This window comes from Equus caballus, chromosome 10, assembly GCF_041296265.1.
Source record: "Equus caballus isolate H_3958 breed thoroughbred chromosome 10, TB-T2T, whole genome shotgun sequence".
Lineage (NCBI taxonomy): Eukaryota > Metazoa > Chordata > Mammalia > Perissodactyla > Equidae > Equus > Equus caballus.
In genome coordinates, this window is record NC_091693.1 from 25,982,053 (window position 1) to 26,007,979 (window position 25,927).

Genomic DNA, 25,927 nt, shown 5'->3' on the forward strand with positions numbered 1-25,927 from the left:
TTTTTTTTTTTTTTGGTGAGGAAGATTGGCCCTGAGCTAACATCTATTGCCATATCTTCCCCTTTTTGCTTGAGGAAGATTGTTGCTGAGCTAACATCTGTGCCAGTCTTCCTCTATTTTGTATGTGGGATGCCACCACAGCGTGGTTTGACGAATGGTGTGTGTGTCCGCACCTGGGATCTGAACCTGTGAACCTCGAGTCACCAAAGGAGAGTGTGCAAACTTAACCACTGTGCCACCTGGCTGGCCCCTTTGGGACATGTCTTATTAAGAAAAAATCCCAAAAAACCCAATTGCCAAGTATAAGAAAATATTAGAACTTATGTTCTTCTCTTTAGGAGCCCCCAGATTCCGGTTTTCTTACCAATGACAAAGTTGTGACAGATGCTAGAAAAATGGATGTCATTTTCTCTTGTACCAACAGACCTATAAGTTATTGTAAAGATGCTGTAAAGATATTGTAAAGTTTTAAAAAAGATATTGTAATTTGTATACAATTTATATACTATATATAGTATATAATTTGTTTCATTTAGTAAAGAATATCTGAAAAATATTTGAAATATTTGAATATCTGAAAAAATTAAGTGCAAGATGTGCCAGGCAGGGCACATGCAGTTAGAGTTATAAGACTGGGATCAGTGGAAACCTGCCTTTTAGAATCGGCTTAGAAGGGAAGCACAGAAGGAGCGTGTGTCTTAACACCCACATCTTTGAACACAATTGAAAATCTTTGCACTGAAATGGTTTTTTTTGTTTTTAAACCACTTTATTGAGGTATGATTGATATGAAAAGAGCTGCACATTTTTAATGTGTACAATTGGATGCGTTTGGGGGTAAAGGGGTAAGCGAAACCGCCACCATTGAGCCCATAAACTTATCTATCACCTCCCAAAGTTTCCTCCTGCCCTCTTTATTATTATTATTACTTTTGGTAGTAAGAACACTTTACATAAGATCTACCCTCTTAGCTAATTTTCAGCATGCAATACATATTGTTAGCCACAAGCACCATGCTGTCCGGTAGATCTCTGGAACTTGTTCATCCTGCAGAACTGAGACTTGTCGCCTTTCACCATCGCCTCCCCATTCCCTCCTCCTCCCAGCCCTGGCCTCCACTTCTCTGCTCTCTGCTTCTCTGAGTTTGACGATTTTAGATTCCGCATATACGTGAATCACGCCGTATTTGTCTCTCTGTGTCTGGCTTATTTCACTGAGCATCTGCATTGAAAGGTTTGAATTTTAGTATACTTGAAGATTTCTACTGCTGAGTCTTTCACGATTTTCAAAATTGAAGGCATTTAACAAGCTGCTGGTGTAAAATGCAGGTCAGTAGCAGACCGACATGAACAACCCCAGGATCTAGAGCCGAGCCTTTCTGGCAAGATGGGCGCTCCTACCAGTTGTTCAGCTAGCAGATCAGTTCCTCTGCTTTCATGGGCAGGTGCTCCAACTTGCACAACTATTGTTGAGAGCTGACCGGCGTTCAGTGTAGACCAGCTCGCTCAGGTAGACCTATGAGTACCTCTTTTACCCAAGGCTCGCTAAGCAGTTCTTGGCTCTTTCCTGCAAGTATTACCAGGTGTTTTCCCTGGCCCAGGGCCTTTCAGTCTCCGGTTTAGCAGCTTTATGCCTCAGGAGTTTCCTGTCTTTATGCAAAGCAAGCTATCACTTACAAAACCCTTGTGACTTGTCTTTACACAATTCGGTTAAAAATGTCTTCAAACCTGGTGTGGGTTAGAGAACATGTGATGGTATATTACTCAACCGATGCCGAACCTCAAAGGGACTTTTGTTTCCGGGAGAATTATGTGACCCTTTAAACCAAAGGTTCAGCTGTGGGTCAGCGTCAGCACAGCTAACATTCATTGAGCACTTACGGGGCACCGCATGTGGTCTGAGTGCTGTGTGTATGCTGTCTCGTTTAATCCACATCACAGTCTATGAGATTGGTTTGTTGATTTTTCCATTTTACAAATGGGACTCTGATGCACAGAGGGGTTGAGTAGCTAACTCAGGTTTCAGAGCTGGTGAGTACCCCAGTCTGGATTTAGCCTTTGGGGTAGTTGAACTTTTTTGCTTATTCGAGTACATACTTTGAAAATCCCAAGGCTGCTGGTATTTAAATCTACCTTCGGTTAGCCACAGATTCCTGGGGTCAGAGTTTGAATTCAATAAATGTTTAAAATACGTCCGAATGGGGGCCGGCCCCATGGCCTAGTGGTTAAAGTCCTGTGCACTCTGCTTCGGTGGCCAGGGTTCAGGGGTTTGGATCCCATCTGCAGACCTACACCACTTGTCAGCCATGCTGTGGTGGCAACCCACATCCAAAAAATGGAGGAAGATTGGCACAGATGTTAGCTCAGGGCTAATCTTCCTCAAGCAAAACAAGAGGAAGATTGGCAGTGGATGTTAGCTCACAGCAAATCTTCCTCAGCAAAAAAAAAAAAAAAAACCTCCATTGGAAAGTATCAGAATTATACACTATCATAAAAATATGCCATATAAAAGTGCACCAGCAGTAGATGAGCAGCATGCCCACTATCGTACATGTGCTCATGACACCTCCTTGATTCTTCCCAGCTTTTCTGAGATGGCACCTTGATTCCCAAAGGCATTTTATTAACTAAAAGCTTTATAGTAGGGGCTGGCCCAGTGGCACAGTGGTTAAGTTAGCACATTCTGCTTCAGCAGCGCCTGGGGTTCACCGTTTCGAATCCCGGGTGTGGACATGGCATCACTTGTCAAGCCATGCTGTGGCAGGCATCCCACATATAAAGTAGAGGAAGATGGGCATGGATGTTAGCTCATGGCCAGTCTTCTTCAGCAAAAAGAGGATGATTGGCAGCAGATGTTAGCTCAGGGCTAATCTTCCTCAAAAAAAAAAAGCTTCATAGTATTTTTTGTTCTTATTATACACTTTATTTCAGAAAAACAGAATTTTTTTTTTTAAACACTCAACATCAATTGAGCACAAAGTCAGAAATCCTTAGAACCCGGTTTGGGGTTTAGTTGTGTTGTCTTTTGAGGTTCATCTCCAGCTTTATTCCTCCATTCTTCTTCTGGTCCAGGCCACTCAAGTGTCCTCATGGTGAAAAGTGCTCTGGTATTTGTTGTGCCTGGAACAATTTACCTCCGTTGTTTATTGTTTTGAATTGATGTCAGATATTTTTCTTGCATGTACCTCCTTTCACCTGCACAAAATTGCCAGTTCTCCCAGGGCAGGGGCTGTCTCCTTATTTTTCTCATTTCTCTGAAGTTTATGTATGACACAGTGAGGCCAGCTGTCCAATAATTAACTAGATTTCCAAATAATTAGATGTTATTCCCTACATGTGTAGTCTCTCACCCAAAATGGAAAGGTAATCCTTGGGCCCCTAATTGGTTTTTGAGGGCCGCCATAACACAACGCTGCAGACTGGGGGGCTTAAACAACAGACATTTATTTCTCATGGTTCTGGCGGCTGAAGTCCAAGAGCAAGAAGTGGGCAAGGTTGGTTCCTCCTGCAGCCTCTGCTGGGCTTGCAGACAGCCTTTGCTCGCCCTGTGCTCACATGGCCTTTCCATGGTGCTCACCCATTCTCTAGTGTTTCTTCCTCGTCTTATAAGGACACAAGTCAGATTGCATTCGGGCCCAACTATGACTTTATTGAACTTTTAACCATTTAACTCTTTTTTTTTATTGTCATAATAGTTTACAGAATTGTGAAATTTCAGTTGTACATTATTATTTGTCACCATGTAAGTGCTCCCCTTCACCCTTTGTCCCCACCCCCCTCCCCTTGGTAACCACTGGACTGTTTGCTTTGTTTGTGTGTTTGTTTATCTTCCACGTATGAGTGAAATCATGCAGTGTTTGTCTTTCTCTGTCTGACTTGTTTCACTTAACATAATACCCTCAAGGTCCATCCATGTTGTTGCAAATGGGACGATTTTGTCTTTTTTTATGGCTGAGTAGTATTCTATTGTATATATATGCCACATCTTCTTTATCCAATCATCAGTAAATGGGCACTTGGGTTGCTTCCACGTCTTGGCTGTTGTGAATAATGCTGCAATGAACATAGGGGTGCATACATCTCTTTGAATTGTTGATTTCAAGTTCTTTGGATAAATACCTAGTGGTGGGATAGCTGGGTCATATGGTATTTCTATTTTTTTTTTTTTTTGAGAAATCTCCATACTGCTTTCCATAGTGGCTGCACCAGTTTGCATTCCCACCAGCAGTGTATGAAGGTTCCCTTTTCTCCACAACCTCTCCAACATTTGTTATTTTTTGTCTGGGTGATTATAGCCATTCTAACGGGTGTAAGGTGGTATCTCGTAGTTTTAATTTGCATTTTCCTGATAATTAGTGATGCTGAACATATTTTCATGTGCCTTTTGGCCATCTGTATATCTTCCTTGAAGAAATGTCTGTTCATATCCTCTGCCCACTTTTTGATCGGGTTGTTTGTTTTTTGTTGTTCAGTTGTTTGAGTTCTTTCTATATAATGGAGATTAACCCCTTGTCAGATATATGACTTGCAAATATTTTCTCCCAGTTGATGGGTTGTCTTTTCGTTTTGTTTCCTGGTTTCCTTTACCTTGCAGAAGCTCTTCAGTCTGATGAAGTCCCACTTTGTTTATTTTTTCTTTTGTTTCTCTTGTCCAAGTAGACATGGTATTTGAAAAGATCCTTTTAAGTTTGATATCAAAGAGTGTACTGCCTATATTTTCTTCTAGAAGTTTTATAGTTTCAGGTCTTACCTTCAAGTCTTTGATCCATTTTGAGTTTATTTTTGTGTATGGCAAAAGACAATGGTCTACTTTCATTCTTTTGCTTCTGGCTGTCCAGTTTTCCCAAAACCATTTATTACAGAGACTTTCCTTTCTCCATTGTATATTCTTAGCACCTTTGTTGAAGATTAGCTGTCTGCAAATGTGTGATTTTATTTCTGGACTTGCAATTCTGATCCATTGATCTGTGTGTCTGTTTTTGTACCAGTACCATGCTGTTTTGATTACTATAGCTTTGTAGTGTATTTTGAATTTAGGGATTGTGATGCCTCCAGCAGTGTCTTTTTTTCGCAGGATTGCTTTAGCTATTTGGGGTCTTTTGTTGCCCCATATGAATTTCAGGATTCTTTGTTCTATTTCTGTGAAGAATGTCATTGGGATTCTGACTGGAATTGCATTGAATCTGTAGATTGCTTTTGGTAGTCTGGACATTTTAATTATGTTTATTCTTCTAATCTGTGTGCATGGAATATCTTTCCATTTCTTTATGTCATCATCAGTTTCTTTCAATAATGTCTTATAGTTTTCATTGTATAGGTCTTTCACCTCCTTGGTTAAATTTATTCCAAGATATTTTATTCTTTTTGTTGCGATTGTAAATGTGATTGTATTCTTGAGTTCTCTTTCCGTTACTTCATTATTAGAGTATAGAAATGCAACTTATTTTTGCAGGTTGATTTGTACCCTGCAACTTTGCTGTAGTTGTTGATTATTTCTAATAGTTTTCCGATGGATTATTTAGTGTTTTCTACATATAGAATCATGTCTTCTGAAAACAGTGAGAGTTTCACCTTCTTCATTACCTATTTGGATTTCTTTTATTCCTTTTTCTTTCCTAATTGCTCTGGCCAAAACCTCCAGTACTATGTTGCATAAGAGTGGTGAGAGTGGGCACCCGTGTCTTGCTCCTGTTCTCAGAGGGATGGCTTTCAGTTTTTCCCCACTGAGTATGATGTTAGCTGTGGGTTTGTCATATATGGCCTTTATTATGTTGAGGTACTTTCCTTTTATATCCATTTTATTGAGAGTTTTAATCATAAGTGGATGTTGGATCTTGTCAAATGCTTTCTCTGCATCTATTGAGATGATCATGTGGTTTTTATTCCTCATTTTGTTAACGTGATCTATCACATTGATTGATTTGTGGATGTTGAACCATCCCTGTGTCCCTGGTATAAATCCCACTTGATCATGGTGTATGATCTTTTTAATGTACTACTGTATTTGATCTGCCAATATTTTGTTGAGGATTTGCATCCATGTTCATCAGTGATATTGGCGTGTAATTTTCCTTCTTTGTGTCGTCCTTGTCTGACTTTGATATCAGGGTGATGTTGGCATCATAGAATGAGTTAGGAAGTGTTCCATCTTCCTCGATTTTTTGGAATAGTTTGAGAAGGATAGGTAATAAATCCTCTTTGAATGTTTGGTAGAATTCTCCAGAGAAGCCATCTGGTCTTGGGCTTTTATGTTTTGGGAGGTTTTTGATTACTGTTTCAATCTCTTTACTTGTGATTGGTCTATTCAGATTCTCTATTTCTTCTTGATTCAGTTTTGGGAGGTTTTATGAGTCTAAGAATTTGTCCATTTCTTCTGGATTGTTCAATTTGTTGGCATGTAGTTTTTCATAGTATTCTCTTATAATCCTTTATATTTCTGTGGTATCCATTGTAGGTTCTCCTCTTTCATTTCTAATTTTATTTATTTGAGCCTTCTCTCTTTTTTTCTTAGTGAGTTTGGCTAAGGGTTTGTCAATTTTGTTTATCTTCTCAAAGAACCAGCTCTTTGTTTCATTGATCCTTTCTACTGTCTTTTTTCTTTTGATTTCATTTATTTTTGATGTAATTTTTATTATTTTCCTCCTTCTTCTGACTTTCAGCTTTGTTTTTCTTTTTCTAATTCTATTACATGTAGTTTGAGATTGTTTATTTGAGATTTCTCTTGTTTGTTAAGGTGGGCCTATGTTTCAATGAATTTCCCTCTTGGGACCGCTTTTGCTGCATCCCATATGAATTGGTATGGTGTGTTTTCATTTTCATTTGTCTCCAGATATTTTTTGATTTCTCCTTTAATTTCTTCAACGATCGATTGGTTGTTCAGTAGCACAATGTTTAGTCTCCACATCTTTGTCCCTTTCGCCACTTTTTTCTTGTAGTTGATTTCTAGTTTCATTGTAGTATGGTTGGAAAAGATGCTTGATATTACTTCAATCGAATTAAATTTATAGAGGCTTGCCTTGTTTCCCAGCATATGGTATATCCTTGAGAATGTTCCATGTGCACTTGAGAAGAATGTATTCTGCTGTTTTTGGATGGAGTGTTCTATATACATCTATTAAGTCCATCTGGTCTAGTTTTTCATTTAATTCTTCTATTTCCTTGTTGACTTTCTGTCTGGATGATCTATCCATTGATGTAAGTGGGGTGTTGAGGTCCCCTAGTATTATTGTGTTCTTATATCTCCTTTTAGGGTTGTTAATTGCTTTATTTACTTTGGTGCTCCTGTGTTGGGTGCATAAGTATTTATAAGTGTTATGCCTTCTTGGTGGCCTCTCCCTTTATCATTATATACTGCCCCTCTCTGTCTCTCTTTACCTGTTTTATCTTGAAGTCTACCTTGTCTAAGTATTACAACACCTGCTTTTTTTTTTGTATGCCATTCACTTCGAGTATCATCTTCCATCCCTTCCCTCTGAACCTGTGTTCATTCTTGGAGCTGAGATTTGTTTCCTGGAGGCAGCATATTGTTGGATCTTGTTTTTTAATCCATCCTGCCACTCTGTCTTTTGATTGGAGAATTCAATCCATTTACATTTAGAGTGATTATTAATATATGAGGGCTTAATGCTCCCATTTTATCACTCATTTTCCGGTTCTTCTGCGTTTCCTTTGTTTCTCGTCCCATATATTTTGGACTACCAGTTCAGTTAGGTGGTTTTCTATGATGGTTTTCTTAGTTTTCTCCTTATTTATCATTTGTGTCTCTTTTCCAATTATTTGTTTAGTGGTTACCATGAGGTTTGTATAAAAAATCTCATAGATGAGGTAGTCCATTTTCTGATAGCCTTATTTCCTTAGACTAAGCTGATTCTATCCCTCTCCTCTACCCCTTCTCAGCTGTTATTGTCACATCTTATTCCATCTTGTGTTGTGAGTTTGTGGTTAAAATAACAAGATTATATTTATTTTTGATATTTTCCTTCCCTTTATCTTTAATGTTATAATTAAGTGTTTGCTAACCTGTTCTGATGGAGAGCTACAATTTTCTGATTTTGTCTACCTATTTATTTTCTTGCTCAGGGCTTTGTAACTCGTCCCCCTTTTTTTCCCAAGTATGAGGGCCTTCTTCAGGATTTCTTGTAAGGGGGGGGTCTTGTGGTGATGAACTCCCTTAGTTTTGGTTTATCTGGGAAAGTTTGTATTTCTCTATCATATCTGAAGGATATTTTTGCAGGATAGAGTGTTCTTGGTTGTAAGTTTTTGTCTTTCAGAATTTTGAATGTATCATTCCACTCTCTCCTAGCCTGTAAGATTTCTGCTGAGAAATCTGCTGAAAGCCTAATAGGAGTTCCTCTGAAAGTTATTTTCTTCTGCCTTGCTGCCCTCAATATTTTTTCTTTGTCATTGTCTTTTGCCAACTTCACTACTATGTACCTTGGAGAAGATCTTTTTAAATTGACATAGTTAGGTGATATGTTGGTTTCTTTCACTTGTATTTCCAGCTCCTTCCCCAGGTTTTGAAATTTCTCAGCTATTATTTCTTTGAACAAGCTTTCTGCTCCATTCTCCTTTTCTTCTCCCTCTGGAATACCTATAACCTTATGTTGCATCTCCTAATTGAGTCAGATATTTCTCAGAAAATTTATTCATTTCCTTTTACTCTTAGTTCTCTCTCCTCCTCCATCTGAAGCATTTCTATATTTCTGTCCTTATGATTGCTGATTCATTCCTCTATAATATCAGCTCTGTTACTCAGGGAATCCATATTTTTCTTAATCTCATCCATTGTGTTTTTCATCTCTGGTGTTTCTCATTCTTCTTTGTAGTTTCAATCTCTTTTTTGAAGAAGTTCCTGATTTGATTGAACTATCTGTATTTTCTTCTAACTTGTTGAGTTTTTTTATGGTAGCTATTTTGAATTCTCTGTCATTTAGATTATAGATTTCTGTGCCTTCAGGATTGATTTCTGGCTACTTGTCATTTTCCTTCTGATCTGGAGATTTAATATATTTTTTCATATTGCTTGATGGTGTATATTTGTGCCTTTGCATAGTGGTAATATGTGGTCATTATGTCCACCTGCTGCCACTGGATGGGAGTCAGGAGCTGTGCATTTTGAGCACCCTGCAATCTGCAGCTCAGCTCACAGCTGCTGCTTTTCTGGATCGGCTGAACTGTGGCGCTGGGCAGGGGGAGGGGCTCTTTCTTTCACCTATGTGATCCTGGGGACTTCTCACTCTGTCCTCGCTGTCTGCTCTCTTGTGGTGCTAGCTTGCTGAAGACACCCCTGCAATAGCTAGTCACCTCTGTGTGGTGCTTTCCCTCATGCTGTGAGGGACCTTGGAGAGCGACGTACCTCCTTCCACTTCCTCCAGGGGTTGCAGCACCTCCACCTTCAGACATATGGCTGTGTGGGTCTCTCAGATATCTTTTGTGTTGTGTGGATGTTCTCTGTTGGTTTATGAATGTCCTTTTCGTTGTATCTTAGAGGGGAGAGTTTAAGGGGAGAGCTCACTCTGCTGTGATATTGACATCACCCTTCCATTTAACTTTTACTTACCTCTTTTAATGCCCTGTCTCCAAACACAGTCACATTTTGAGGTACTGTGGGTTAGGACTTCAACCTATGAATTTGAGGGCCACGATTCAGTCCATAACAACCCCCTAGTTGTGTTGGGGCATGAGCACTGGTTGAGTAAGAATGTGGTTTTGTCCTTTCAGAGCTTGGTGACGTTTGGGGATGTGGCCATAGACTTCTCCCAGGAGGAGTGGGAATGGCTGAACTCTGCTCAGAGGACTCTGTACAGGAATGTGATGTTGGAGAACTACAGGAACCTGGCATCGCTGGGTAAGGCTGTTTCCCACACCTCCTCCCACCTCTCCCCTGACTGCTGCCCTCACTCTGAAGTCTCTCATCCCTTATCACTATGTGCTGCACTGCCCCTCTCCCATCAAGCCAAGAAAGTGTCATCTCAAATCTGGACCCATAGCATGACCATGTTCTACTTCTTATGTTTTTAGGACTTTGCGGTTCTAAGCCTGATATGATCTCCTCACTGGAACAGAGGAGAGAGCCCTGGATCACAAAGAGAAAGTTGACAAGAGGCCGGTGCCCAGGTGAGTGTGGGAGACCTAGGTGGGTTGAAGCCACTCCCAGTCACAGTTCAGTGACCTCAGACCTGTAGGGTCATCAACAGACCCTTCCTAAGCCTCCAGGCTTGGAGGGAAAATTGAGGCCTCTTGAGCCTGGGCTCCCAAATTTTCATTCTCCCCTTGTCTCTTCTCTCCCCTCTCTCTAAACCTCTCTCTGGATCCCATTCTTCCCTAGCTCCTTCTCAGACCCTTTGTTGTTCAGACTTAGATCATCATCTCTGTTCTTTAAAAAATCTTTCACTGATTCTGGTGTAGTTTTTAGTATCTTATTTCTGTTTGACTAGATGGTTGTTTCATTTATGGGCTTCTTTTAACTGGTGTTTCCTGGGTGTCAGCTTTGAGTAAGGCCGTCAGGTGCTGGTTGATAAGATGAGTGTAAGCCATTAAAGAATTAACTTTATTTAATAATTAAATTAATTTAGTAATTAAGTTATCTCCTAGGGGAGCCAAGACGTATCTACATAACTTAAATGGATTAGAAACTGCTCTTCTACGTATGATCAGTATAAATAGGGACTTAAGAGGAAGAGGAAAAATCATTCCAAATTGCAAGCCAGGAAAACAAGAAACTAAAGTAGAACCTTTAGCAGAAACATCAGAATTAGAAGAAAGAGGTTGGTACGTTAGGAGATGAGTTTGGGTTGGGCTGTAATAGTTTGGGTTTCAGGGGGCCTTCCCGGTGTAGACAGGCAGTGTGCACTTGGGTGATTGGCTCTCAGAAGAAAAGAACAGTGATTCTGATTTGATGGAATGTTCTTACAGATATTGTGATGATATTTATACCACTTGGGAATACAGAGATTTCAACCACAGCATTATTTCTGGAACAACAAATTAATCAAGTAAGACAAGGAATCAGAACTACAGATTTCTTCTGGAGGTTATTATAATAGGAAATGGCAATAATTGCTAAGAATTGAGAATCCTATAAGACCTCTTTGTTCAAGTCATACATCCAAGGAAAAGTTTGTATTGACAGAACGGGACAGGTTGCTCACAGTTATAAATTACGGCAACTCACGTGGGTCATCATATGGCCCAGGAGAACTCAAATGGTGTTTTTGTGAAAGTTTTCCATTTAACATCATACTCAATCACATTCTCTGAACTAGTTTTATGAGACAGAAGTGGATTTTTCCTTCTGTCGATCCTTCATCTGTTGCTGAGACTCTTCTCAATTATGAAGACTTGCACTTTTAAGGCCAGGATCTGACCTTTTGTTAGTTAACACTAATGAAAAGCACAGGGCATTGTAAAAGAAAAAAAAAAGAGAGAGCTAGAGATAAAATGGAGAGTCAAAGCGAGTGTTCCTTAATAATGCTGAAATAAGGATTGTATGGCAATTCTCTTCTATGGCCTCCCCTCCCTCTTTGTATTAGCCACATCTTGTCTTAGATTTCAATTTTTATGAGCTCTCTTATCTCCTGCTCTTCAATTTCTTTTTCTAGTCTCCTGCTAAAAACATAATGTGCATGGCTTGCTCAACGTTTAGATAAGAAAGTTCATATTGTGTCCTTTAGGATTAAAGCTGCACAGATTTGGGAATGTAAGGTTGGTTGGTCATATAAAAAAATTTTCAAAACAATGTGCTTTTTTGAGGATTTTAATTCATCTCATTACATTTTTGAAGTTTTCTTCATACTAATACATAACAAAAGAGATATTTACTTTCTTAATATTCTTTTAGACTTGAAGGCTGTGCCAGAGACCAAGGAGTTACCTCCAAAGAAGGACTTCTGTGAAGAGAAGTTATCCAAGGCACTGCTGATGGAGAGACTCACGGACTGCAGTCTGCAGTGCTCCGTATTCGGGGAAAACTGGGATTATGGTGCTCTGTTTGAGAGGCAGCCGGTAAGTCAGGAGATAACCCTTAGTCAAAACACGATAGCCTTCATCAAGAAAGCCTTCTTGATAAGAAAGGAGACCATGACTGCAGTAAGTATGGGAGACGTTTCCATTTGGATACAGTGCTTCTCGTAGACAGAGTCTCCCCACAGAAGAAGGAGTATGCAGCCTTGATACACAGAGGAAAAGTGGGGAAAAATTCAGCTGTAATGAATCACAAATGTGTATATTTAAATCAGAAATGCCTGACCTGTAATGAAGGTGAGGACTTTGAGCAGGGTCTCAACCCTTCGTTTTCATCAGAGGTTTTGTATGAGAGAAAAACCTTGCCGATGATTAAATAATACGTATTGAATGTGGGAAGCCTTCAGTCAGCATTAGAAATTCATACTGTGTGTCAGTTCATGCTTCTCTGCAGAATTACACATTCTCCATGGCAGAAACAGTTTCTCCTCACTGTTTTTTTTTTTTTCCAAAACATGTCTGATATAATTAGGCCCAGTCACTATGTGACCTGGGTCACTCAAAGCCTAAGTGTCAATTCTTGGTACCAAGTGCCTCTTTCACAGCATGTGGATGCAGCCCACCCCAGAGCCACTGTGGGGTCATGAGCATGGTTTGATCAAAAAACATCTTTGTGCCGTTTCAGGGCTTGGTGCCCATCACCAGTGTGGCCGTAGACTTCTCCCAGCAGCTTGAGCCAGCTCAAAAGAGTTTCTGTAAGAACGTGATGTGGAAGAACCATGACCTGGGGCCAGTAGGTAAGGATGTCCCTCTCCCAGATCTGAATGTGTCTTCAGGATCCACCATTTTCATTCCTCGGTGTTGAAGTGTGTGTGAGTGTGTTGCGGGGGCTGGGGTGGAGGGGTGTCTTCTGAAGTGTTGAGCTGCATCTTTGCCTCCAGTTCCTAAGATAAGAATTTGACATTTGTGGAGGTGAAAGTTGGGATCTTCATTACGGTTGAAGCATTGTCTTTGATGTCTTTCAGATGCCCCTCACTTTTCTTTCTGCTGCTTCCTGTAATGACACTTTTCTCTCAAAGCCAAGGAACTGGATCTCAATTTGAGAATGCCAAGAGTATGACTGAACCCCTTGTCCTTTCACACATGCAGGATGTTGTGTTTCTAAGCCAGATTTGGTCTCTGTATTGGAGCGAGAGAAGGAGCCTTGGCTGGTGAAGAGAGAGCTGACAAGAGGCCTGTTCTCAGGTGAGCACCAGAGGCCTGGGGTGGAATTGCCCCCGCAGGTTAGAGCGTAGCTTTCACTGGAGAGGCCGCATGCTCGCTGCTGTTCAGTGGAAGACTTTACCAAGTCCTCCGAGTCTGGAGAGAAAATTGAGATCTGGGCTTTCACAATTATTCTCTTTCCTCCTCCTTTGCCGCCTTCCCTTGAATGGGAACTCCTTCCCTGTAGCTCCTCCTGTTCCTGGCCACTCACGTGTGAATCAGCCCCTTGGTTCCTTAGTGACCTTTTCCTGACCCCCATGTACTTTTGAGCTGTCTTCCAAAGGTTTACTCTTCCGTGATCAGATGGCCCCTTCCCTTCATTAAGTGTCCATTCCTGTAAGAACCATGGCTTGGAAGTTATTTGAGGGAGCCACTCTGCTTGGCATTGGCAGGCCGTTGGAGAAGGAGGGGATTTACACATACATTGCAAACCATCAATTAATTACTCTGATAAGAGGATAAGACACGTTCGTGGGTAACTCGCATGAAGTAGCGTTTGCAGATTTTCCAGTAGGGTGTTACATGCGCAAAGGAGAGGATTCCCACCAGCTTCCTTGTTCCAGTTGGACAGGGTGGGCAAAAGTCAAGTTGCAAGAAGACGTAATTGGAGGGTCTCTTCCTCTTTCCATACACAAGGGAAGGAAAAGAAATTTCTTTAGAAAATACTGGTTTGTGGAAAGTGTAATCCTATCACCTGTGTTGTCTGCAGCCGCAAAGGGCAAGGAATGACAGGTACCGCCAGGGCTACTTGGTTGTTGAAGCAATCAACGTTTATTGATAAAGGGAAACACAACAAGGAGCAGGGATAAAGGGGAACAGCAAATCGGTACTTACAACATCCACACCACAATCAGCCGGGGAAGTCCCAATAGTTTGTACAGCGGGTGGGAATGCCGATTGTCCGGGTCCGAGGCAAAGCGTCCTTTCCTCAGTGAGACTCCCAGTTGTTCTATGTCTCTAACTCCCTTTTATCCTAAGTTTTCTCTGGGCTCTGACTCAGGGTTTCAGACATTTGGATACTTTGAGTTCTTTCTTCTTGTTCCCACGGATGGGGTGCTTCTATCTTTTTTGTTCCCACGGATGGGATGTTTCTAAAGTCCAGTCAGGTGCCCATCAGGGTGCCCAGCCCAGACAAGGAACATGACACAGAACATATTCTTGTAATTTGTGCCTTAGAGTCAGGGCCAAACTGGCCACCTTTGACCCCGAGCCCAGACACATTCCTTCACGTAGGGCCCAGGCCCAGTGTTCTTGGAAGACGGGGAGGTCAATGAACTCTGTACAACCTGTCTGGAAAAAGAATAGAAAATCATGATCACATGTTACCAAGGCAATTCTAGATTCTTCAAGTGATAACAAACATATTTTTTCACAGAGTAGAAATTGCTGTGTGTCTTCAGTTGCAGTTTTTCACATGCTTTACATGTTGTATATGCCATTGCTCTATTAGATTATTTTACATTTCTTGATATTAGAAATATAGGGGCTGGCCCCGTGGCCGAGTGGTTAAGTTTGCACGCTCAGCTGCGGTGGCCCAGGGTTTCACTGTTTTGGATCCTGGGTGCGGCCATGGCACCACTCGTCAGGCCACGCTGAGGTGGTGTCCCACGTGCCACAGCTAGAAGGACCCACAACTAAAATATACAACTATGTACTGCGGGGATTTAGGGAGAAAAAGCAGAAAGAAAAAAGAAAAGATTGGCAACAGTTGTTAGCTCAGGTGCCAATCTTTAAAAAAAAAAGAAACATACTTATAATAGGTATCTTTATGTAAGTGAAAATGATACATTTTGGGGATTGCCATATCCCTGGATATGAACATCTGCTTGGCTTTGAAAGTTTTGTTTGCATTTAGTGACTCTAGCAATGACTGGCTGACCAGATGTCTGGGTTTAATTGCATCCTCATAGCACCAGGTATTTTTAACGAAAATGTGTTCATATTATTTGGTGAAAGATTATAGCCTGAAGTTATTTTTTTATTATGAAACAGGTTGAATACTTTCCCTAAATTTACTTATTCTCTTTATCCTTTTGTAAAATGTTCCTCATTTATACCCATTTCTCTGTTTGTATTATAAATGTTTTCTTAACATTCCCAGTGACTTTTTTATATAAAATAGTAATTCTTTGATGTATTGTCTCAAACTCTTTTTCACATATGGTAATAAGAGTTTTTGTTTTAATTAGACCTTTTAAAATTGTGATATGTAAAATTTTTAAAATTTTCATATAGTCTAATAAATTATTTCTTTTATGATTTCTCCTTCTATTTGTGTCCTTAGAGACTTGATCTGTGTAGTTCTCCTTCATTATTTTAGTGGGTGTCTAGTATTACAATATATGGAAATACCATAGTTTACTTAACTAATTTACTATTGAGGACATTTGAACATTTAGGTCTTTTCAGTTATAATAAACAGGGTCTAGTTTGTATGTATCTTTTTGCATGACCAAATTATACATATTTTTAAAGTTTCATGGATATAGTGCTATAACAATTGGTGAATAATTTATGAGAATACCTGTTTCTAGACATCTTTACCAATAATGACTATTTTGTATTTCTTTTTTTATTTTTGCCAAGCTGTTGGGTGAAAATTGAGTTTTGTTTAATTTTTATTTCCCAGACTACTTGTGATATTGAGAATAAATGCATTTAAATCCATTTAGAGTTCATATTCTGATAATGGTGTGTTCGTACTCATCACCCACATTTCTACTGGGTCATATTGCCTTGCCTTTATATAGTATGAATATAAATCCTGTTTCATAAATGTGATAAATTTTTCCCCAGTTTCATGTGGCCTATAAGTTTGCATATGATGTTTCTGACTATACAGTAGTTTAAATAGGGTGGTATCTTCACTTATAGAAGCGTTTACTTTGTTGACCTTTTGTATCACTCGTAATTTTTTGTTAAAATTAATAGATGTGTGATTCCCATTTGTACCACGTAACAAATTTGTTGGGTCTTGTTTCTATTATGTATTTAATTCTTTCTTGCTGTCTTCCCATCCATGAACACAGGATGTCTTTCCATTTATTTAGGTCTTCTTAATTTCATTCAGCAATGTTCTGTAGTTTTCAGCATACAATCTTGCACCTCCTTGGGTAACTTTATTCCTAAACAATTTATTCATTTAGTGCTATTTTTCATGGAATTTTTTTCATAATTTCCTTTTCGGATTGTTCATTCCTGGTATATAGAAATACAACTGATTTTTGTGTGTTGATCTTGTATCCTGCAATTTTGATGAATTGATTTGTTAGCTCTAATAGTTTTCTTGTGGATTCTTTAGAGTTTTCTATGTATGGGATCATGTCATCTGCAAATATAGTTTCACATCTTCCTTTCTAATTCGGATGCCTTTTATTTCTATTTCTAATTGCTCTGACTAGAACTTCCAGTACATTGTTGAATAGAAATAGTGAAAGCAGGCTTCCTTGTCTTGTTACTGATTTAAGAAGGAAAGGTTTCAGTGTTCAGATGTCATAAAAAAAGACTATTTTCCCTTTTTTAAGATCATCTTTTTCCAAACGTTTGACTCTGCATCATCTCCCCAATACCAGTTTCATCTGTTTGCATTTATTGAGATATAGCTATACATGCACACGTTTTTGGTACATGCTAAGTAATTTAGCAAAGGAACTCAGGCATATTCACTCCTGCCTGTAAGCCTATAGTCTGAGATAAGACATATACTTGTTCAGTAGTGTATACGATATAATTAAATACGCTGTCAGCACTCACTATTTTTATAAAAACAGTCTCTTCAAAATGAGAAATTAAACCGCAAGGCCCTATCCATTAATAAATGGCCAAAGAAGTGAGGATTTTCTCAGGCTTGTGGAAGCAAGCAGGTAAACGTAAAAATGCTTTATGTGACTACTGAGCTTCAGCCATCAATTGGCAATGTGGGTTTTGTTGAAAGTAGTCAAATAAGATATGGTTAACAGAAACTCTATTTTCTGGTTGTAGGGGAATGACCGGACTTTCAGATAATCCTAATGAATGTTATAGAATACATTGTCTTTTTTGTGCTTTGGCATGCTTCCTGGAACAACTTCTGTGATGTGCTGACTGCTCTGGCATTGACGCAGCATAGAGAGTGAGAGATGGTAAAGGCAATGAATGTCATAGCCTATACTTTTAGATGGTGTGATTGCAGAACATTTTTCGAACTCTTTAGTCTTCTGATATGTAACTACGTTCACATATATTTTTTTTTTTTCTACTCACCTCTCCTAGGTTCCTGTATAAATTCAGGCTGGGGTCTTCTTACATACATTATAGACTGCATGTTTACATGTTTAGAAGTACATAAGTTATGTGGTTTAATTCAACAATTAGTGAATTCATTAACAATTTTCCTTTTAGCAGATTCCTCTTTTTCTATCATGTAATAAGGGAAATGTTTGTTTCTTGTTATTTTCTTGATATCTTTCAGGTCAGCAATCTATACGGGAGATCCAGGAATTATTTCCAAAGCAGCATTCATTTTCTGAAGTGGAAACAGACAGAACTTTAAACACTAACCTGGAGTGTTCCACTTTCAGAGAAAATTGGGATTCTGGGGGTATGTTTGAAAGGAAGCTGGTAGCTCAGGAGGCACAATTCAAGGGAGAGACACTCACTCATAACAAAACCCTCTCTATGGAAAGAGAACGTACGTGTAACAAATCTGGAAGATGGTTCCATTTAGATGTTTCAGAAGAGAGAGGTCATAATCGTGATTCAGTTAAGAAAACTTTCCCCAAAAATTCAGTGGTAATAAAACATACAGGAATCTATGCAGGAAAGAAACTTTTTAAATGTAGTGAATGTAAGAAAACTTTTACCCAGAGCTCATCCCTTACTGTTCACCAGAGAATTCATACTGGAGAAAAACCCTATAAATGTAATGAATGTGGAAAGGCCTTCAGTGATGGTTCATCCTTTGCTCGACATCAGAGATGTCACACTGGCAAGAAGCCCTATGAATGTATTGAATGTGGAAAAGCTTTCATACAGAACACATCCCTTATTCGTCACTGGAGATATTATCACACTGGGGAGAAACCCTTTGATTGCATTGACTGTGGGAAAGCCTTCAGTGATCACATAGGACTTAATCAACATAGGAGAATTCATACTGGAGAGAAACCCTACAAATGTGACGTGTGTGACAAATCCTTTCGGTATGGCTCATCCCTTACTGTCCATCAAAGGATTCATACTGGAGAAAAACCATATGAATGTGATGTTTGTAGAAAAGCCTTCAGCCATCATGCGTCACTCACTCAACATCAAAGAGTGCATTCTGGAGAAAAGCCTTTTAAATGTAAAGAATGTGGGAAAGCTTTTAGGCAGAATATACACCTCGCTAGTCATTTGAGGATTCATACCGGAGAGAAACCCTTTGAATGTGGGGAATGTGGTAAATCCTTCAGCATCAGTTCACAGCTGGCCACCCACCAGAGAATTCATACTGGAGAGAAGCCCTATGAATGTAAGGTTTGTAGTAAAGCATTCACCCAGAAAGCTCACCTTGCACAGCATCAGAAAACTCATACAGGAGAGAAACCATATGAGTGTAAGGAATGTGGTAAAGCCTTCAGCCAGACCACACATCTTATTCAACATCAGAGAGTTCATACTGGAGAGAAACCCTATAAATGTATTGAATGTGGGAAGGCCTTTGGTGACAACTCATCCTGCACTCAACATCAGAGGCTTCACACTGGCCAAAGACCTTATGAATGTATTGAATGTGGGAAGGCCTTCAAGACAAAGTCATCCCTTATTTGTCATCGCAGAAGTCACACTGGAGAGAAACCTTATGAATGTAGTGCATGTGGCAAAGCCTTTAGCCATCGTCAGTCTCTTAGTGTACATCAGAGAATTCATTCTGGAAAGAAACCATATGAATGCAAGGAATGTAGGAAAACCTTCATCCAAATTGGACACCTTAATCAACATAAAAGAGTCCATACTGGAGAGAGATCCTACAACTATAAGAAAAGCAGGAAAGTCTTCAGGCAGAGTACACACTTTGCTCATCAGAGAATTCATACTGGAGAGTCATCAACACGCACCCCTTTACCTTCCACATCAAATCCTGTGGATCTGTTTCCCAAATTTCTCTGGAATCCGTCCTCACTCCCATCACCATAGTCTCAAAACATCACTGTTTCAGTTAGACTATTCCAATATTTTAAAAACTTGTCTCTCTGCTCTTTTTGTTTCATGTTGGTTTTGTCCTTTACAAGTTTGTTGTTCACATTGCAGTCAGATTGATTTTTTTAAGTGTAAGTGTAATTCATTCACTCCTCATGTAAACATTTGTTGAGATCTTTTAAATTGGTTAATGCATAAGATGTTCTTAGCACAGTGCCTGATCCATACTAAGTGTTGAGTAATTTTATCTCTTTTAAAAATATTATTTGGAGACATTGAAGAGTTACTGTAGTTAGCTCTGAATAAAAATGATGCATAGAATGAGGCTAGGAGAAACCAGAATTTAGATCAGAAACAGGAGTTTCAAGGTAGTCAATGAGGCTTTGCCAATGTTGGTGTAAAACTTCATTCTGTAAGGTTGAGTTAGTATTGTGCCTTCCCATCTTAATCTGCAAAACTGTAAGGTGATGTGACCCTGTTGGTGAGAAAATTCAACTTTACTATACATCCGCCAGCAGTCTTAGCAAGTGTGTGGAGAGCATGGATGACTGGGCCACTTGGAACAAAAGAACTGGAACAATCAGAACAATGCAAGATTTACATGCATAAGTTAAAACTACTGATATGTTACTCAAGAACTAGAAAACTTAGCAAGATTTGACCTATTTAAAGTCACTTGGGCTTATGAATGAATTCTATTAAACTTTCAAGGAACGGTTAACCTTGAAGTAAACTGATCTAGAGTAGGTGTCAGCAAACTGTGACTCATGGCCAAAGTCTCACTGCCTGTTTTTGTGTGACCCATGATAAATTTTAAAAAAAAGTTTAATGGTTGAACAAGTGAAAATAGTATTTTATGACAACATAAAAATTATATGAAGTTTAAATTTCAGTGTCTCTAAAGTTTTATTGGCTCACAGCCACACTCATTAGTTTACATATTGCCTGTGGCTGCCTTCACCCTACAATGGCAAAGTTGAGTAGCTCTAACAGACAGTATGACCTGCAAAACCTCACAGAGTTACTCTCTATCCTTTTACAGAAAAAGTTTGCCAACCCCTGCTCTAGTGCAGAGAAGAATATGCAAAAGGTTTTAATTATGTCTATGAGGGTAATACAACTCTCACATCAAAAACAAGAAATACCATGAAACAATTTATGAATAGAGGTGAAAAATTATTAAACTGTATTGAACAATAGGAAAAATGTCAATAAAAGAAATATGGTATTTTTCTAGATGAAATAATACTATTAAAATGTTTGTAAATTGTCATTCACAACAGAGTCCCAGTAGGATATGTTTACTTTGACAGTTTTAGTTAAAATAACACGAGGAAGGATAATTTGGCAAGCATAGCAGGGAAATCTTTGAAGTAGATTTCTTCACATTTGAGATTTTGGCATATCATAAAACTGGTTTTTCATTATTGGGGAGATGATGTTTTGACAGTTGGTTATCCAATCTCCAAAAAAAAGTTAGAAGCACTCTTTCACCTTAGAGAGAAATATAACACAATTGTATTTGACATCTCTAATAAATAATGTGTTGGAGGCAAACATAGAGAAGAGGAAAGCTTCACTAAGTAGGACGTGGAGTTGTAGAAGACCTAAGGAGGAGAGTTAGCTGGGCTGTACAAGGATTTGAAACGTGGTCATGGTGAAAGGCGCCAAAAAGATGTAAAAGGCAATTGCCAGAAAATATGCACAACTTGTATGAAAGAATATATCATTTAGGAAGAGAGTGCCATTACACATACAAAGCAGTGGGAGGAAAACTGGTAGTGCTTACCAACAGGCATGTCACAGTTGAAGAACTCAAATGAATAAAGAAAATTTGTGAAGTTCTTACCCTCATTCATCAGAAAATTACAAATTAAAATTTCTTGGCTCTCAGATGGATTAAAATCTAAAACTTGGATAATATTCAACACTGTTGTCAGTGTTGGAAGATAGGTACTTGTTCATCAATAGTGTAAATTTGTCTCCTACTTTTTTGGATGGCAATATGGCATGACCCGTCAACGTCATAAATGTGTATTTCCTTTGAAACAGTAATTCTAGATCTAGGAATTTTATCCCATTGGAATAAATAGGTAGATGTAAATAATGTTTACTGCAGAATTGTTTTAATTATGACAAATAGGATTTCAGTGTCCTGCCAAGCAGATTGATTAAATTGTGATTCTTCAATACTGTATTGTCCAGCTAGTAGAAAAAGTTTAAGCTCTATGTATGCTTCTATGGAGAGTTGTCCGTGCACAATATATTAAATGAAATATGTGATTTGCAGAACCTTATGTATAAAATGATCTTGTAGTCTTAGAGTCAAAATTAATATTGAATATACATATATGTGTGCGTATATATATGTGTGTGTGTGTACATATGTTTATATATATTCAGTATATATGTTGAAATCTGTTTTTGTCTTTAACACGCATATTTTCCCTAGCTCTTTGTTGACACTTTTTGTTTCTTTATTTTATATTGTTCAGGTGAACTGCCAGTTACACATGCCTCCAATTAAGCCAGTCAGATTTTTCCTTCTTTGTACTTTGATTGGATACACAGGGACAGTAGCAGGGCCAATATTCAGTTTTATGTATGGCCATAAAGGATATTTTCTTTCAGTCAGTATGCATTTTGATTGGTTGGGGCCCGTACTGTACTAGCTGTTAAATATATGAAATGTCACTCCTGGACTGGAAGTCACTGGAATTCACTCATCCTTTTGGCAGCAACCTCAAGATTTCTGCATCTCTATACCTATCACTCTAGTCCATTAAAATGACTCCTGCTTTCTCACATCCTAGTTTTGTTCATTTCTTTAAATCTGTGAGGCACCTGGTATTCTTCGAATATTTAACTTCTCATCTTAAGTGAGAGTCGTCATCTTTCAACCAAAGAAAGCTAGCCCATATAGAAACTGATACTAGAGAATGATTATCAGGCTGTAGAGAAGCAGAGTATTAAAGATTGATTATTGAATTAGATCAAAAGACACAGAAACTTGTAACCCTGTTTTGCACCAGGAAAGGATATTCACGATACAGCGGGATCATAAGCTCACTGTGCCCAAGGGGCTGGACAGCTCTTGCCAAAAACTAAAGGTGATGAAGAAGGCTAGTTCCAAAAGTACATGTGATGCTTGTTTATAATGAAATCGGAAAAGTAAAAGGCCACTTGAAATTCTCACTTTAAGCAAGAAATTGAAATGAGGGCCCTGTTATGATTGTGTTAGGAATCATCTTACTGCTTCTAACCATGGGGCTGCAATTGCTGAAGGTCAGATGTAACAGTAGATCCAGTTAGTTGCTGAACTATGGTGCTTACTGAATTCCAAACCTTGCCACTTCTCTTAAATGAAATTTAAGCCTTGGGAAAGATTTGAATCCATGTTATTGGAATGGGGCTATCATAAAGGATTCAGGGGTCTTAGAAAACTTCAGCTCTCGCTCACATCTTAAGAAACCTAATTCTTGCCACACCTGCCTCGGGACAGAAAACTCTCAGCTGAGTCTGCTCGTCTACTTCCACCATCGTTGCTTGGTCGGTAATTGAAATCTGAATTTAATACGACCTGTAGCTTGAAATACAAAAGATAGGGAGGAGATTAAACTCACCCAGAAATATTTAATGTCCTTCACTAATTATAATATCAAAAATCTAGGGAACATTTTTGGAAATGTATTTTGAGGGTTAAGTTATTTTGCATAACATATAAGGACTTGAAAGGATTCAAGAGTTTGTAATGCTGGATTAGATCATTTATGTCCATGCTCCCCACCCATCTTTTGCAAAGTCCTCTGTCAGGACCCCGTAGCCTTTGTATGTTCTTTTGACATAAAAGAAGTGCCAGCATGTTAAATTTTTCCTTATGTCTCCTCTAAGTACTGAGACTTCTCATAAGGGTGATTGCACTTGGAGAAGGTATCTTATTTCTGTGGTGAACTATGGCATGTGTAGTAGCTGAATTACAGGGCATGAGTTAACCATGTGAGGAAAGTGAAATGGTCACAATAAGCCTCACACGCCAAGAAGGTTCTGATAGCTGATATTTCCACTGTATTTAATAATTGATAACCAGAATTGAAACTACACTAAGGTTTTTGTTTTAATTAAAAACACTCCATGGCATGGCATCCAAGTCCCATATTGACTTGAGCCAGTTGAAAAGGTACTGAGTACTCTTAAGTGATTGTTACTAAAATCACTATGAACATTTCCATTGGAATTCGTAAAAGACTTGCATTTATGTAGAGTAAGGGCTTTTGGGGAAATTCTCACCTAATGTAGCTTATAGCAGGTCCAGTGCCCACAAACCCATACTATGGTTATTTCCCCAGGTCCTGGGTATGTATGTGTTAATGATATCTGTGATATGACTACATGGCCACCAAAAGTTTGTGCTTCCTTTCCATTGTCTGGAATTGATTCTGGAATGTCACTGCCCAGGCACATCCTGCGTTACTCATCCACTATTGCTTCTAGTTGTGGCTATAAGATTAATTTTCTTTGATGTGGTTTGAATAGGAGTGATGCATGTCACTCAGGGCTTGATTATTAAGAAAAAGATGTCTAGCTGGAAGAAGACTCACAATATTTAGGATGCAATAAGAATTATTAGATATATGAATATTTATCTATGAAAAAAACAAGAAAACAAGCCACATTCAAGAGGAAAAAGCAACTGAGGCCAGTCCTAAGATAATTCAGATATTGCTGTTAGTAAACAAGAATGTTAAAGCAGATATTATAATTTTACTGAAGGATATATAAAAGAATGTGTGGGATTAATGAATGAGCAGATGGGAATTTTAGCAAATGAACACAATTTGGAAATGGGATTTCTAAAACTGAGAAATACAGTATTTGAAAGTAAAAGTGGATAGGTTTAACAGCAAATTGGAGGTGGCAGAAGAGTCAATTAAGTTGAATATAGATACATTAATCTGAAAGAGGACTGAAAGAAAATGGATAATGCTTCAGTGGCTTGTGTGATAATATCAAAAGATCTAACGTAATTGGAGTTACAAAAGGAGAGGAAAAGGGAAGGAATAGAAAACCTGTTTAAATAATGTCCAGAAATTTCCCAAATTTGGTGAAAGATACCTATTTCCACGTTCAAGAATGTCATAAAACCCCAAGCAGGATAAATACAAAGTAGACCACAGCTGGGGGCATCATTATGAATTTGCTGAAATGCAAAGATAAAAAGAAAACCATAGGGGTCAGCCAGGTGGTGCAGCGGTTAAGTGCGCACATTCCCCTTTGGTGCCCCCAGGTTTGCTGGTTCGGATCCTGGGTGCAGACATGGCACTGTTTGGCAACTCATGCTGTGGCAGGCGTCCCATGTATAAAGTAGAGGAGGATGGGCACAGATGTTAGCTCAGGGCCAGTCTTCCTCAGCAAAAGAGGAGGATTGGCAGCAGATGTTAGCTCAGGGCTAATCTTCCTCGAAAAAACACTTAAAAATGGCCAAAGAAAAATGATACAAACAGGAACAATGATATGAATGATGGCTGACTTTTCATAATCAGGGCCAGAGGACAGTGGAATACTCTTTTAGGTGCTGGGGGAAAAGGAAAGAAAACCTTTCAAGCTAGAATTCTATATCCAGAGAAAATATCCTTCAAAAATGGAGGTAAAGTAGACATTTTTAGAAAAACAAAAGCTATGAATTTGTTACTAGCAAATCTACATGACAAAAAATGCTAAAAGGAAGTTTCTCAGGCTTGAGGTAAATATTGGGTGATAACTTGGATTTTCAAGAAGGCATGAGGAGCACCAGAAGTGGTAAACATGTGGGTGAATTTTAAACACCTAATAATTATTCTCTCTGTTTTTACAAAATTCATTTAAAACATGATTTTTAAAGTCCAAATTATAACATTGTATCATGGAGTTTATAGTGCATATAGATGTAACATATATATCTTTCATAAGTGATGGAGACATAAGTAGAACTATATGTTGGCAAATTTCTTACATTTAATGTGAAGGGATGCAATATTCAAGTACACTGAAAAGTTAAGGATGTATATTATAATTCCTTGAGCCTATATTTATTCTACAATATACTAAATGTAGCATAAATGTAAAATATACTAAATGTAAAGAATTATAGCTAAAAAGTCAATAATTAAAATAGAGTTCTTAAAAATACTCAGTTAACTTAAAAAAAAAGGAAAGGAGGACAAAAGGACTAAAAACAAGTGGTTAAAAAAAGATAAAATAGCAAAATGATAAACCTAAATCCAACCATATCAATAATTACATTAAATGTAAATAGACTAAATACCCCAGTTAAAGTTCAGAGATTGTTAGAATGGATAAAAAAGAAAAGGAGTTAAGAAAGACTTAAAACTAGATGATAAAACACTCATGGCTCAAATGGTGGGAAAATTAAGTTTTAAATACATTTATCATGAAATTAGAAAGGTCAAGAACAAAGTATGTATTTAAGTAAAGAAGCATGTTAAAGAGCAATTGGACATAGGCAAAAACACAAAGGAGAAAATCAGTGAAACGCAGAAGATTAACA

The 25,927-nt window shown here is 38.5% G+C and overlaps 1 protein-coding gene across 1 annotated transcript in view; it reads left to right on the top strand.

Moving 5' to 3' along the window:
* The window catches only part of LOC138915962 (zinc finger protein 471-like), a 49,307-nt gene extending 27,119 nt beyond the window's left edge, over window positions 1-22,188 (top strand). The window contains exons 3-8 of the mRNA XM_070224917.1: window positions 9,721-9,847; window positions 10,021-10,116; window positions 11,840-12,003; window positions 12,647-12,758; window positions 13,111-13,206; window positions 17,675-22,188. Coding sequence (XP_070081018.1) covers window positions 9,721-9,847; window positions 10,021-10,116; window positions 11,840-12,003; window positions 12,647-12,758; window positions 13,111-13,206; window positions 17,675-19,380 — 2,301 coding nt within the window. The 3' untranslated portion in view covers window positions 19,381-22,188. The remainder of the gene's footprint in view (window positions 1-9,720; window positions 9,848-10,020; window positions 10,117-11,839; window positions 12,004-12,646; window positions 12,759-13,110; window positions 13,207-17,674) is intronic.
* The last annotated feature ends 3,739 nt before the right edge of the window (window positions 22,189-25,927 follow it).